Source organism: Sceloporus occidentalis, unplaced genomic scaffold (genome assembly GCF_023333645.1).
Source record: "Sceloporus occidentalis isolate IW3139 unplaced genomic scaffold, rSceOcc1.0.p SCAF_1, whole genome shotgun sequence".
Taxonomy (NCBI): domain Eukaryota; kingdom Metazoa; phylum Chordata; class Lepidosauria; order Squamata; family Phrynosomatidae; genus Sceloporus; species Sceloporus occidentalis.
The window spans coordinates 239,041,880-239,057,204 of NW_028316981.1; the positions used below are offsets into that span (position 1 = coordinate 239,041,880).

General features: G+C 38.9%; 1 protein-coding gene across 1 annotated transcript in view; it reads right to left on the reverse strand.

The window, feature by feature from the left end:
* The window catches only part of TRPM6 (transient receptor potential cation channel subfamily M member 6), an 87,430-nt gene that overhangs the window by 49,555 nt on the left and 22,550 nt on the right, over positions 1 to 15,325 (reverse strand). Inside the window, exons 16-21 of the mRNA XM_089480182.1 lie at positions 14,775 to 15,055; positions 11,838 to 12,066; positions 8,872 to 9,027; positions 7,019 to 7,162; positions 6,481 to 6,609; positions 2,119 to 2,370 (exon numbers count right to left, since the gene is read on the reverse strand). Coding sequence (XP_089336308.1) covers positions 2,119 to 2,370; positions 6,481 to 6,609; positions 7,019 to 7,162; positions 8,872 to 9,027; positions 11,838 to 12,066; positions 14,775 to 15,055 — 1,191 coding nt within the window. The remainder of the gene's footprint in view (positions 1 to 2,118; positions 2,371 to 6,480; positions 6,610 to 7,018; positions 7,163 to 8,871; positions 9,028 to 11,837; positions 12,067 to 14,774; positions 15,056 to 15,325) is intronic.

The following is a 15,325-nucleotide window of genomic DNA, read 5'->3' on the forward strand; positions in this document are numbered from 1 at the left end:
TGGTTCATGCACCATGTGCTGTTGTTGTAATGAAAAAATACATGAGAAAATAACAAAAATAAAAATAACAATAATGCTGCTATGTCAGTCTGTGTAAAACAACATTTAAGTTAGTAAACCATGCACGTCAGTATCCAATCTTAAGGAAGGAAGGAAATAACTTCAATGTAAACCAGACATGAAAAAAACATGATTTTTTTCCCTTCTCCTACACTTCCAGCAGAAACAAAGCAAGGGCACACCATGCATGCTGCATTTTTATACTGCACTGTTTGCTGGAATGAAGGTCTAGGTACTCCCTCTTTTAAAAGAGATCTGAGTAGAGAGGCAAGGTAACCATGTGCTCACTGATGTCAAAAATTGGTGCCAGCTCCCTTCCAGTAACTACTGAATAGTCTCCATCCAATTTAAGTCCCACCACTGTAAACCCAATGAATCCTTGGGAATGTGGCAAATCAAGAATTATGGAAGTTTCAGTGATTCAGTGGGCCTACTTGATTTGGGTTCCTAACTGGATTTATTGTGTAAATATTAATTATACTGTCCCAGTAGTAATATCTTGGGGGAAGCCTTCAGTGTACCAATATTCCTATCTCTTACCAAACCATTTTTATTGTAATAAAAGTTTCTATTATGAATAGTAGCAAATGTTGTATGAACTACAAAGAGAGGAAATGTATCTGTTCATTCACTAATTCAAACATTTTCAATTCAAAAGCCCAAATTGTAGGCCTAAATCCAAATCCAATTAGAATAGAGCCACTGAATCAACTGTTGGATGATAAGTCAACATTTGAGGAAATCCCATCAGTGCCAACTGGATTTAAGCCATGGGATACATGCACACAGAATGATAAAGCAGGATTCTGGAGAATTGCAGTTCATTGTGAATGAGTTGCATGTTAGTACGTACATATACCCTGTTTGCTCCCATTTCATTCCTTCTGCTAGTGTGACTGGCTGAAGAAATCAGGAGTGGTTTAGGGTATTGTTCAACTATGGAAATCTTCACTTTACTCTCTTAATCAACCCACATTCATAAGCCAAGAACAAACCCTGGTTTACGATCCTGTCTAGTAAATGGTGCAATAAGCATGTTGCACCAGCAGGAGACATCAAGTGGAAGCCAAACAGAAGCTAGCAGGAGTAAAGAGTAAAAGCAAAGCACTGTGTATGCTGCCACTTTCCAGAACCATGGCTCATCGTTCCATGTGATTACATCAGTTTGAGTCCACTTGCAAACATTCTGTTTAATAGTAATTCCTTGAGATACTTGCATTACTCAATATAATTGAATTGAATTGAGTTCAGTAATTACTGAACGTTACGGAATTTACTGTTACAGCAGACAATAGCCATTTGGCTTACATAATTTTTAAAACTGTGTTTTAATTCATGAAGAACAGGTTTATCAAGGTCTATAGCCCCAAGAGCAAAGGGAACCGCTGCACTACAGCAATACAGAATACACTACAGTTAGTACAGAAGGCCCTCCTTTTCCACGGATTTTTTATCAATGGATTCGAGCATCCACGGCTTGAAAATATTCCAAAAAACTATAAATTTCAAATAGCAAACCTTGATGTTCCATTTTATATAAGGGACCATTTTGCTCTGCCATTATATTTAATGGGACTTGAGCATCCAGTGATTTTGTTATCCACGGAGGATCCTGGAACCAAACCCCAGCGGATAACAAGGTCCCACTGTATTCCTATAGGGCTGAGGTCCAACCACAGAGAATTCAAACTTCCAGAGGCACCTGCTTGGGTATTGTTGGATATAGTATGCTGGACTAGATAGCTGTTATCTTATCCACCAGGAGTACTTAAGATTTTATGTGAGAAATAGGCAAATTAGTGTTTGCCCCTCCTGCCTTCTCTCCCTTTATTTCTGGCTTGGCTACTTGTACTTGACAAGAAAAAGTCATTATGTGAAGATTTAAGATTTAAATTCTGCCACTCTCATTAAAGCTCTATCAGAAGAAAAAGTGACATCCTCATTAGGAATAGAATCATAGTTGGAAGGGGCCGCATGAGTCCAACTCCCTGCTCAATGCAAGATCTCCAGCTAAACCATTCCAAGCAGATAGAAGGTGACCTCTAACTAAATACTTACCATTTTCCCGATCATTGTCAGATAGGGACCTGCACGCTGATTCACAGCAAGGAAATCAAGGAGCCTGGCATACCAGAATATTATATCAAGGCAGTAAATCAACCTTCCCACTGTTTGCAATGGAGGATCAGCCCAGCGCAAGCCAAAACCGATCATGAATAAGATGATAGCAACAGAATCTGTAAAATTCCAGTACTCATAAATCCACACTTTCACCTTTTGGTTGAACTTTCCTGGCTCTGAAATGAATATCTAAAAGCAGAAGTAAAGTCACTTTATTTATTTTTTTATGAATATGAACATTTATGAGCATGAACATGCAAAGTACATTATGTATTTCCATAAAGGTTAATTAGAGATGTGAAACAGCAAACAGATGGAATATTTTCTCTAGATTTTTCTAGGTCAAACCCCAGGAAGTATCCTATGTCTCTATTCCTCATTTTTACTGTTCTTGAATATTTAATTTAAATCACCATATACCCTATTTTGTTACTGTGTGCCTCCAAGTTATTTCTGACTTACAGTGACCCTAAGATGAACCTATGGATTTGCCATTCCCATCCTCTGAGGCAAAGAGAGTGTGACTGGCCCAAAGTCACCCAGTGGGGTTCCATGGCTGAGTGGGTACTTGAACCGTGGTCTCCAAGAGTTGTATCCAGTGCTCAGATCACTGAACCACACTGGTTCTCATACACTATTGTTGCATAATTTAAAAATAATAATATAAATAAATAAATACATTATTTTAACAAGCAACAACGACATTCATTCATTGGAAGGAGAGTTGCTAAAACCTCTTGTTGCCTCTTTTGAGAACAAATTAACAAAGAGCTTCCTTACCCTCACACTCTAGCACTGTCACTAGGCAGAATTTCCTTTATGGGGGACATAATGTCATTTGTGTTTTACCCTTTCCAGTTGAACTTTTTACAACTTGTTTCTTTTATAGCCTCATTATGCCCTGTCTGCTTTTAATGGGTTCACCAGACTAGTGGAGGGAAGGCCCTTTATGAGAAGTAATCTTTTTTTTTATGAAAACAAGTGGAACTTAAAAGTCTTCCCACAAGTTAAATTATTTATCCTACTCCAATATTACTTTTCCTGATGCCTAGCTGAAGCACATGTCTGTCCATGAACTGCCACAGTCCAGATAACAACATAGTTAGCTCCATTTTCATATTTTAATTTCATCCGCACCCAAGCAATAAGGAGTCGTCATCATCATCATCATCATCATCATCATCATCATCATCATGATTTCAGGCAGGCTTTTGGCATCTAAGCTGAAAAGGGGGCTGCTATTTCTTATTACTGATGTGTTTTTAAGTGTGCTTTTAAGCCACTTGTTTCTTCCTTTGCGTGTTGATATTACTAGCCACTTTAAATGCCATTTTTAAAGTAGCAAGGCAGGATATAAACATAACAAATAAATATCTTGAAGCCTCCTTATGTGTCCAGTGAAACAGAAATATGAACTAGAATCTCCCTTATACAATACTTTTCTTTAAATTGCTAAATATGGGAGAAGTCCCAGTTGGGTACAGGATGCCTCTGATCTGGGCACAGAGCTGTGCGATAACATCCGTCTATACATGGTCTAAGTCCATGCCCAGATCGGTGGGGGAGTGATAACATCCATCTATACATGGTCCTAGCCCATGCCCAGATCAGGCAGGTGGGGGGTGGGAGCCATGCGATAATCTCCTGGATCATGGTTTCTGGTGGGAACCATCCAAAGCCACTGCTTCTTCTTCCCCCAACCCATCCCATCATTGCCTTATGAATGAATGGCCTGTTACAGACCGCCCAAAAGGGGCAGTCTTGGCCCGCTGCCGGTTGCAGCGCAGGGAAGCCGCTGCAGCCAAACCGTGTGACTCCCCCACGCTGTAAAAAAGGAGAGTGAAAATCGCGCTCCTTCCAGCAACCCGGAAGAGACGTCCCAAGTGCCAAAGTGCGCACTCGCGACGTCTCTTCCAGGTTTAGATGTCCGGACACTGCGCGTCCATTACGTCAAGATCGCCGCACCCATCTGTATAGGGCGCCGCCATCTTGCCGTACGGAATATGCGCAAAGGGCAAGGCGCATCCGGAAGCACCGCCCCTCGCGCGTATTCCTGGCGCAACAACGGCGCCGCTTAGGCCCGTCTGTAAGGCGCCAATGTTTCTGTGTTGCTCTGTGTGAGAGCAACACAGTATGAGTGAAAGAAAGAATGAATCTGTTGAATCTCCACTGAGGAAATAATGCAGTTTCACATTACTTTAACTGCCATAGCTCAATACTATGAAATTCTGAGATTTGTAGTTTTGTGAGACATTTCGCCTCTGTTGGAGAGTTCTGGAACCAGAACAAACTACAAATCTCAAGATTCCATAGGATGACAGTTAAAGCAGTGTAAGACTGCATTGTTTCTGCAGTGCAGATTCAGCTTGGATGTACACATATCTATAAGGAGTAGTGCATACAAATGTGGCTGTGTGTGAGATAGTATCTGTAAATGTTACACACAAATGATAAGTATTGAATTAATTTAAATAAAACTTTCCTAGGTTTAACAATGTTATTTCCTTATAAAATGATAAAATATGAATCTACATGAATATGTAAACAAAAATATGCACACTAAACAAACAAATATTTTGATTCATATACTATATCGGGGGGCGCAACATCTGCATGTGGATGTAAAGTAGGTCGCAAGGTTTAAAAGTTAGAGAACCACTGGCATAAGCTGTTAGACAAATGGTGGCGGGAGCAAACTAGCTCTATGCAAGGGAAGTGACAAATTACTTTTGGAAAAAGCAGAAGAGAACAAATCTTTGTTATTTATCAAGGGCATGTAGATCCTTTTTTAAAAAAAGTTTTGGAAATTAGTAAGATGGAAAATAACATGTTTCTTTCTTGAACAATAAGAGTGCCCCAAAGCGTTATTTGGCTTTGCTAAGCTAACTGTGGCTGGAATTTTTGAAAGGTCATAAAAGGATTTGTACACATTATGTGGCAGAGCCCAATTATACACTACTGTGATCACAGTGATAAGCAACAAGTGAAAGCGTCATGCTAAAATGCTAGCCTCCAGATTTTAGGAAAAAAGACATGTATAAATAAGTTCCTTTATATGAGTCCCATTGAGCTAAATGATGTTATTAAGAAGTGTAACAATATGTAAAGAAATGAAAGCCTAAGGGTGTAGCAATTACTTGATACGATCTAGAGGGGGAAAAATTGCTGCACTGCACATAACCTCCAAGAAGTTAATTAAATATGTGTAAGACACAGTGTCCTGCAAAATTTAATTCAGTAGACCAGAACCAGTACATGAGTCAAGTAATTGCTTCATAAAAGAAAAGCCTCTCAGTTGCATGAGCCAGCAGCTACCATAAAATCAGTCATAAGTATTTTTTTTAAAAAAAAAATGTGATTCCTTGCACATTTTACCAATTGCCAAATTCCACCAAAGTCTCTTATGCTCATGCAAGAGAGATCTCCAGTCAAAATTTCATCAGTATAAACATTTAGAGCATAACTCATCTAAGGATGGAGTGGGAATTATGTAGCCATCCATATGAGGGTTGAAAGAACAGTTTTTTTTCCCTTCCATATTAAAGTTATCTATTCCTACATGGCAATGAAAAAGAATATATATGATGTTACTTCTGCTGAACTGAGTTTAGCTCACATGCATTATTAAGGTTAAAATATTGGGCTACATAATCTGAAAAAGACTCAAGAGATATGAGAAGTTACTTAATTTGAATAAAATGGTCGGAATGGTCTATAGTTATAAAATGAAAGTTTGCCAAACCCTCTTGATAAAATGTGCTTTCAAAAAGAAGTGTAAGAAAGCAAAACAAAAATGATGCCTAAAAAAATTGAAAAAAAGAAATGCAAGCAAAAGTCCTATATACATTATATACATTTCAGAATTTTAATGTAATTTGTATGTAATTTTGTGCACAATTCTGAACATGAGTTTGTTTTTTAAAAGAACCACACCAACACTGTGTTTCAAAGTAATTCAAGCCTCTGTTTTCAAAACAAAAGGTTTGTCCTAATTTTTGGAAATGAAAATGATCAGTTCACTAAAACTTATAGTGAGATATATATATATATATATATATATATATATATATATATGGATGGCTTTGCTTCACGAACAAAGATTCAGGAAGGATTCATCCCGTGCTTTGTACAAGCGCGTTGGTGACTAAAAAGGCCAATCCAGGACAAACAGGTCTGGTTGCAGAAAGCACAGTGGAAAGTCTCCTTGGGTGATGTTTCCGGGTTGTACATATGTCATATTATTCTTAATTCCTATTTGAGATGGAGAGCAGCAAAATAAGGTTGAAATAAAGGACCTACCTCTCTGACTTTCTCAATTGAGGTGGTGAAAATGTAGATGATCACAAGCCATTCTTGCACAATGGGTGCTGATTGCATCTCCACCAAGACCGTGTAAGTGAACAGCATGAGAAATGCTAAATAAGCCATCTGAAAATTACACAGTACACACTCCATGTAAAATGTTTTGATTAAAAATTAGAAAGTCACAGTTTGCACAACTCAACATTCTGTATCACCACTTGTGTGAACTCTCCACAAATAAAACTGTTGTATAGGAAGACCTTCAGCTCTAAGAAAATGGAGCAAGGCTTAACACTTCCACCTTCTGAGCCAAACTTAAAACATTCCTTTCTATCTTGCCACAAGGCCTGCTTGCTCTGTGTTGTTCTGGACTTGCCTCCTAAAAAGGCAGTACATAAGACTGATTGCTTCAAATGCTACAGTTAATTTTGCCACTTTCTGATTCTCTGTCAAGATTGGTCCCATTTCAGTAGTAAATACAGTTATTTTGTTATGCATATTGTCAAAAGTATTCACAATATCCACAGCGACTGACCGTGTGAAACCAGAACTTGACAATAGGAGCACTGTAAAATTCATAGACTTTCCTAGTCCAAGGAAGGCGTCCCTGTTCAATGTTGGTGGAGAATGACTGTTTTTCATCTTGATTCTCAGCTCCTTTCTCTAAATCATAATTGTTCTTTGTAAAGACAGAAGGTTTTCAGGTTAGTGATCATTTAGTAGATAGGCAAAATTCTATAATTTAGCCTACATAGTAAACAAAAAGGAAGAGGAATCTAACACAGCAGGTTGTTAGAATAATCTGTATTCTATAAACAAAAACAAAAACGATTACTATTTGCCTTTCAAAAAGCACAAAAACTAATTATTTATAATAAACTATATATTGAGTTTAGCCTTCAATATCAAATTATAAATTACTATAATTAGAAGTATTTTTTTTTTGGATTTTCAGAAGCCTTGATTAAATTCTCAAGTCTAATATTTAATGAGATTCCAGACTCTTCTACTGAAAAACTGACACTAAGACCAAGGTTTCTTTGAAAAGGAAGGAATAAGATATATTAACAGAGCAATCTTAAGCAGGTCTTCCTCTCTGCTCTTGAAGGCCTTCTCTTTGTAGCAGTGGGAATCTGCACTACTATCTGACCTCCACTGTCAGTACTTCAGCACTAGGAAGATAGATATTGAGAGGGGTTGACCTCTCTTTGAATTACTTCTTGGATTATAATTCCCAGAATCCCCCAGCCAAAAGTAAGATTCTGGAGCTATCATCCAAAACAATAACTTTGCCAGATTCTGGAGAGGAGTCTTGAATTTCCTAGTTCCCTGTTCCTTTGCCCAGCCATCCCTTCACCCTCCAAAAAGGTGAAAAGGCATGCCACCCTAGAATTGATGTACAATCAGCCCTTCTTATACATGGACTTTTTATACACGGATTCAAGCATCCAAGTTTGAAAATGTTCAAAAAAAGTATAAATTTCAAATATCAAACCTTGATTTTCCATTTTTTATAAGGGACACTATTTTGCTATGTCATTATATTTAATGGGACTTGAGCATCCATGGATTTTGTTATCCATGGGGGATCTTGGAACCAAATCCAGGCATATAACAAGGGTCCACTATACTTAATTCTTTCCCAGTGACATCAAATGGGGATGGTGTGCAAAAAAAATGAATAGGCTAAAAGGGATCCTCTTCTTCTGCTATGGCCAGCATGGCTCCAGCAGGTCTTTGTATTGTTGCAAAAGCCGTACCATAGATTCTTCCTCACTCATGAAAGGACAGTTGTTCTGCCTTGGTTATATATACACTATAAAAACATGTACATGCAGTTTATCTTTCATACCGTTATCTCTGCCCATTTGATTTAAACATAATTATATCCTGCTTTCATTTTATGAGAACTAGAAGACATGTTCTCACAGAACTGAATTTATTAGTAAAATAGTGTGGGAGATAAACATTTTCTAAACTCCATATCAAAAGCAATTTTCTCTTCTAGTTTAGTCTCTGTTATAAAAATCCTGTATCCCATAATCAAGTCAACTTGACTATTTTTGTGTCTCACCAGTGGTACACAGACCTTCCAGGCTGAAAATCATTAAACAAGAATCTCCTAGGGTGACTTGTTGAAGAACTGGATAGGAAGCACCCCACATTGCAACTTTTATTGCAGTTTCCATTTGTTATCATACAGTGTCAAATAATATATATTAAGACTACAAACATAAACTTTAAAATGTCTAGTTCTGAGCAACTCTAAAATTTCTAGCTTTGATTTTTTTTACCCTCACATATGCATCTAAAACAAAATATTTAATAACAAAATCTCATATTGCCCACACTTAGTAAAACAAAATCTAAATTTGGTATCATACTAACCAGTGAAAGGTCATCTTTAACAGTGATGGTGCTAGGATCACCATGATACCATGTGTACTGGTGGAACTCCTGTGATTGAGGCACATGGGACATTTCAGCCTTCGTTTTAAACTCCAGCATCAAGATAGTGGGAGGTAGAAGAATACTTAGAATCACCTAAAACAGCATCATGTAGTTGTTTAGAATTCATGCAAAATTATTATCTATAACGACCTTGTACTACAAATGATTAGCTAGTCAGCAGCAGCTGTTGCTGCTTTCATTATCAGCTGATGCTGATAATGAACTAGACAAGAGCAGGTGAAGATGATATAAGTCCTATCAACATGACCAAACTATTCTTGGCATAATTTCATACTGTTTCACCACCCAAAACTCTTCCTACCTGCTCCAAATCAGCTTTTCTCCAGAGAAATCCTTCCAATAATGGCCAAGCTGGAAAAAACATCTGATACTTCAGTAATGGCATGAATGGTTTGAAAAATTAAGCAATAATGCCAGGAAAGGTGGAGGGCAGTAGAAAAAGAGGGAGACATATACCAGATGGATAGACTCGCTCAAGGAGGCCATGGTCCTGAGTATGCAGGACCTCAACAGAGCAGATGAGGAAGGGAAAGGGGGGCTTGGAAATGTCTCACACATGGGATCTCCAAGCGTCAAGACCACCTCCAAGTCAGTTAATAACAGCAATTATAGTGGACCCTAATCTGAATTAGGGCATGGAGGGCAAAGACAATTTAGAACATTGTTCCTGCTGCTCCAAGCCTGATCTCAGTTTGGGAATGAAAAGTTCCATTTGCACAAATCGAAGGTTTTCTTCTAATACACCTAGTAGGTTATGACAAGGGACAAATCCAGTGAAGGACCACAATGGGCCAAAGGGGTTAAAAAGCCACTGATGCACCTCATACAAGTATTCCAGTCTAGTTTAAAGCCATTAATACAATAAATAATTTTGTAGTTAAGCTAAAGTGCAAAGGTGAATATCTTTTGAATATCACCTGGCTGTGCTGCCACCCTCATACGTCCCGATTCTAAGCTTTCCAGAGGTATTGGCTAGACATGGTTAGAGGCAGAATGCTGGACTATATGGATACCAGTTGCTTACCTAGGACCATAAAATGGAAACAGGGCAGGAGATTTAAGGTGAAAATACACTTGTATAACACTTGTTCAGCCAGTGTGGTGTTTTGCAACATTCTACCTGTACAGTAAATTCAGCAGTCATTATTGACTTTGGAAGATGTCAATAACATCATAAAATGCATGAATCTTTAAATCTATGTTTGTTTAGGCAGAAAAAGAGCCAAGTTGCTTCTGTGGACTTGTGAAGCATAGGGTTTTTATTGGCTATGAGAGTGCAAAGTACACCACTTTCCCCACAATAGTCTTAAGAGAAAATGCTTTCAAAAAGATAATAAACAACTTAATATATGAGAAAAAAGGAAGGAGTACATGAGCTTGATAGATACAATTTACTTTGGGGGCCTCACCGATATATACTCCTTGTCAGTTTCTTTGTTATGATAGAGTATCTATGTGCAGTTTCTCTCCTGCCCATTTTCTCTCATGATCAGAGATATGTTGCATTTTTTAAAAACATTTTGCTATATAAAATCTGAAAAACAAGCCTTCATGGTGTTTTGAACAGGAGGAAGACAACTAGAGCTGCTGGCCTGAGCAATGTGTATACCAGCTTTCAAATAAGGTATTTGAGAGCCAGTGTGGTACATTGTTTTGTGTGTTCAACTAGGACTCCAGGAGAGCAGGGTTCAAGTTCCCACTCAATTATGGATGCCTACTGGGTGACTACAGGTAAGTCACACTCTCTCAGCCTAAGAGGAAAGATTTATTCTTTATTTAGCCTACCGGTAAGTTGAAAGATGGCTTATGCCAAGAAAAGTACTGTGGTAGAGTCACTATAAGCCCCAGCCAACTTGAAGGCACGTAACAACAATGATTTTCAGAGCAGTTCAAATAGATGACCACTTTCAGGAGCATCCAGTCTCTGTGAGTCAAGTGTTCGTTATTGTTGTTGTGTGCCCTAAAGTGATTTCCAGCTTATGGCAACCCTGTCATGGGGATTTTTTGGCAAGTTTTTTCAAAGGGGGTTGTCTTTGCCTTCCTCTGAGGCTGAGTCAGTATGACTAGTCCAAGGTCACCCAGTGAGTTACCATAGCTGAGCAGGGATTTAAATCCTGGTACCTGGAGTCGTAGTCCAATGCAGAATCCACTACACCACAATGGCTCTCCATTCAAGTACTACCCTGAGCTTGATGTCCACCCCCTGGTCTATAGATATTGCACAAGTCATTTTATTGTAAATGGACATTCACAGATAATAACATAAGCCAGGCTGTGGCAAATGAAGCTGGCAGAAGTTTGGATGACTAGAAAAATACTGTAGTGTCACAGAAATTGCACCAGACTGTAACCATGGTCACCTGAATCGGTGTACATGTATATTTCTCACTACACATGGATATACTCAGTGGTGAAAAGACCTGCTTATATGAAGATAGAAAACAGTATTTTGTGTGACTGACAATAGCAGGCCTCACCCATGCTATACTGTTCACATGATCAATATTCTGAAACTCACACAAGCTTTTTCCATGATATGAATGAGCTTCAATTTCAAGGGAAGTCTCCATAAAAACAATAAGAAATATCCCATATGGAGTCACAATATAAGAGAGGTATAAGCAACTTCAGGTTTTTGAGATATTGTCAGTGATCACTAGCCATGTTAGATTCTCTGAAGATGCCAGCCACAGATGCTGGCAAAACGTCAGAAAGAAACTCTGCTAGAACATGGTCACATAGCCCGAAAAACCCACAAAAAACTAGTCACTGGGTTGTTGGAAGAGCTATAGGTTTTCCACCTTGCTGAAAGATAATCCAACCAACAAAAAACCAAACAAGTTCTAACTGTTTAGATAAGGTTCTATAAGGAGGAACTTTACCTTAAACCAGGAGTTCTTCCTCATTTTCAGGCGGCCCATCCACATATCAGTCAACAGCATCTGTGTGCATGTGTGAGACACAAAGGGTAGCAAACCCACTGACACAGCCAGTTTCAGGCAGGTTGAGTTACTCCAGTTCTTCAGCTCATAAGTCAGCAGCTTCATGGCCATCTGCTCATTTTGTTTGAATGCAGTATCCAGCACATCCAGAGCCAGCTGCCCAAACTCACTATGACAGTAAAAGAAAACAAGCAGAGGAAAAGATGCTGCCAGGTTTAGAGTACTCACTGAGTAAAACCAACCATGGCAGGCAACATATCTTGAATAAAATTCCTGACATGTGTACTCTCTGATCATAAATATTGACTTTAATGGGAATTGCTCCAAGTGTGCATGTGTGCTAAGAGTGTAACAATGTATTATATTAGGGTTTCCTTCCTGTTTGCAATTAACTCTTTATTCTGAGAAAGTCTGATCATTCTGACATTCTTCTACTAAATTACTAACATGGGCGGGATACAAACCGCCATATAGTACGTATAGGATACGTACTAGGGTTAGGAAGGGGCGGTGCTTCCGCACCCCCCTAACCCTAGTACGTATCCTATACGTACAAGATGGCGGCGCCCCTTCTACATGGGCGCCGCCATCTTTACGTACTGGACGCATAGCGTCCAGACGTGTCGCGGCGCCTATGACGTCGCGAGTCCGCGCCAGGCGCCTCGCGACATCATAGAGGCGCCGCAAAAAGAAGCTCCGAAATGGAGCTTCTTTTTTGCTCCGCGTGGTTTGGCTGCTGCGGCTCCCGCACGGAGCAAATGGCGCCAGCAGGGAAGCACCGCAAAGCGGCGGTTTGTATCCCGCCATGAATTGTTTTTACATTTTTATTGTACAGTTTTTATATGATTTTATGTGTGAGCCACACTGGGTCCCTTTCTGGGAAAAAGACAGCATATAAATAAAATAATATAATATAATCCACTAAATGCTAAGACCTTTCTATTTTGCTAGCAACCTTATACGTTCCCATACTAAAATGTAACCAACAATGTAAATGACGTCAATAGCAACACTCCTACTGATGTTAGTACTGTATCATACAGAAACTCTGGAATTATTTATTTGCAATCCTGGGCATGCTTAAAGTTAAAACATGCATTGTGTTCAACTACAGTGGCCCTTGGTATCCACAACAGTTTGGTTCTAGGACCCCCTGTGGATACCAAAATCCATGGATGCTTAAGTCCCATTACAGAATGGCATAGTAAGATGGTGTTTCTTATATAAAATGGCAAAATCAAAGTTTGCTTTTTGGAATTTATATTTTTTTAAAATAGTTTCAAACCATGGATGCTTGAATCCATGGATTAAAAAAATTCATGGATTTCAGGCTTCTAAACTTAAAACATCCACCAAATTCTATTAATTCAGTCCAGTTAAATGCAGTTGGATTGCTGAAGAAAAATCATAGAAAAGGTGAAGCTCAAACCTATGCTAGAAAATGTTAATTTTCTGCAAGGGTGCGCGCAGGGCCAGTGGAAGCGCCGGCGGGCAGCCAGCAAAGGCCGCGTCGCTGGTGGCGGCTGCAGTGGCGGCCACTCGAGCGGCCCTGTGTGAGCGCCCCCACACAGCGCAAGGGCCACAGCAGGAGCAGCTGTCATAGCCACCTGCGGCCCGCAGCAGCAGCTGACCCGGGGAAAACCCGGTTCAGTCATGAAACCGGGATGGGATGACCCCGCCCAGTTGAAAAACAGGAATGTCCTGCCCCCAGGCGGGATATGGCAACCCCAACTGAATGCCATGCCACTGAAGCAGCCAGAACCTGCTTCTTTTGGCCCATCTGTTTCAGGCCACAATTGCATGCTCAGACCACTACACCATGCTGACTCTCATGTATATGATATATATATATATATACATATATATATATATATATACATACACGATACACACACACACACACAGGTAGTGAGGGAGGAATGTTTTTAAGTCCTGTAAGCGGACCACAGTGAACACTTCGTCCCTCTTGTCTGCACTGGACTCTCGTGCTCCCCCCCCCCCCCCATTCCAAACAGGACTGGGCCTACACAAAGGGCTCCTAGAAAATTTTGTGAACCTCTTCGGAAGAGATCCAGGAGGAGATGAACACTCCTCTCCACAGCCCCATATGCAGATTTAAATGGGGAGCTGACTCATGCAGAATGCAATTCTTGCATTTTAGTAAGCAACACTTTAAAAATTATGGTAAAATGGATAATAAATATCAATTTATAATGGAAATTATAATTATCTGATTCTCAGAGAAAATAAATAAATAATATCAATGCAATATTACACAAATAATACTAAATTTATATCAACATTTGTCCAATATAATATTGAAAGGGGAAAACAATCAGACAAAATAGAAAACATCTATGTAAAAAGTTTTTGAAAAGCATTCTAAATCTTTGTTTCATTTCAGCCATAAAAGGCAGCATAATTCTAAAAAGGTAAAAAGACCAGTTGAGAATCATTGTCTTTTACAATTATATTTTAAAAAACCAGAGAAACAACCTTGCTAGATTTGATGATCCTGGTAGATGTACTACATTATCATTTTATCCAAATGTTCATAAAATGCAAGAGTAATGGCCTGATAACTAAATTACTGAAACTGAAGATGATACTGAGTTAATCTGTTTAATTAAACTGGAATTGCATAGAAAAATCTCATATTATTTGGCATAACAGTTATCTACTGTCCAAACTTTTTCTCATGTAATTATCTTTTCATTACTGTGGGTAAATTTAAGCCCTTTGGTTTACATTTATGGTCAGCCAACAACATTGCTTGCTATACCACCAGCTATAATGGTATAGAGATGGAGAGAAAAATGTCTAACCATTCTAAGCACTGTAGATCTTTATTATCTGAAGTGAAGGGAGAACCCCTACTTTGAATACTTCTTCAGCTCTTCTGATGTATCATCTTCCATATTGCTTTCCTTAGCTTCATGTGCCATGGCTTTGTAGAGTTTGCAAGCTACCACTGCCTTGACCATTGCTTCCTTTCCATGCTGCCAGAAGAACATGCCCATCTTCTGCCTTCTCATCAACACTGCCCAAACCAAGAGGTCATTATATGGGTAAATAAAACCAACAGACTCTTGGTCATCAGAAACAGTGAATTCATCTTTGAGCTTCTTCCTGGACTTATGAAGAACAGCTGATTTTTCCTGTAAGTTAATAAATAAAAATCTAAGTCATTGACTAAAAGAGCTAGCAATCTGTCCCTATTTATATTTTCTCACTTCAGCTTAAGTTTGCGTGCTTTTGGGATATGTGTGTGCCACAACAAAATTCAGGTTCATAAAATCCTATAAAATAATAACTACAAGATTTGGAGAATCTTACATTCTTTTTTTTAAATCTGCAAAAGCTGTGGGGGGGAATTGTAAAAGTTGCAAAGCAGAATACAGTGATCAATATCACATTTTCATTGTACT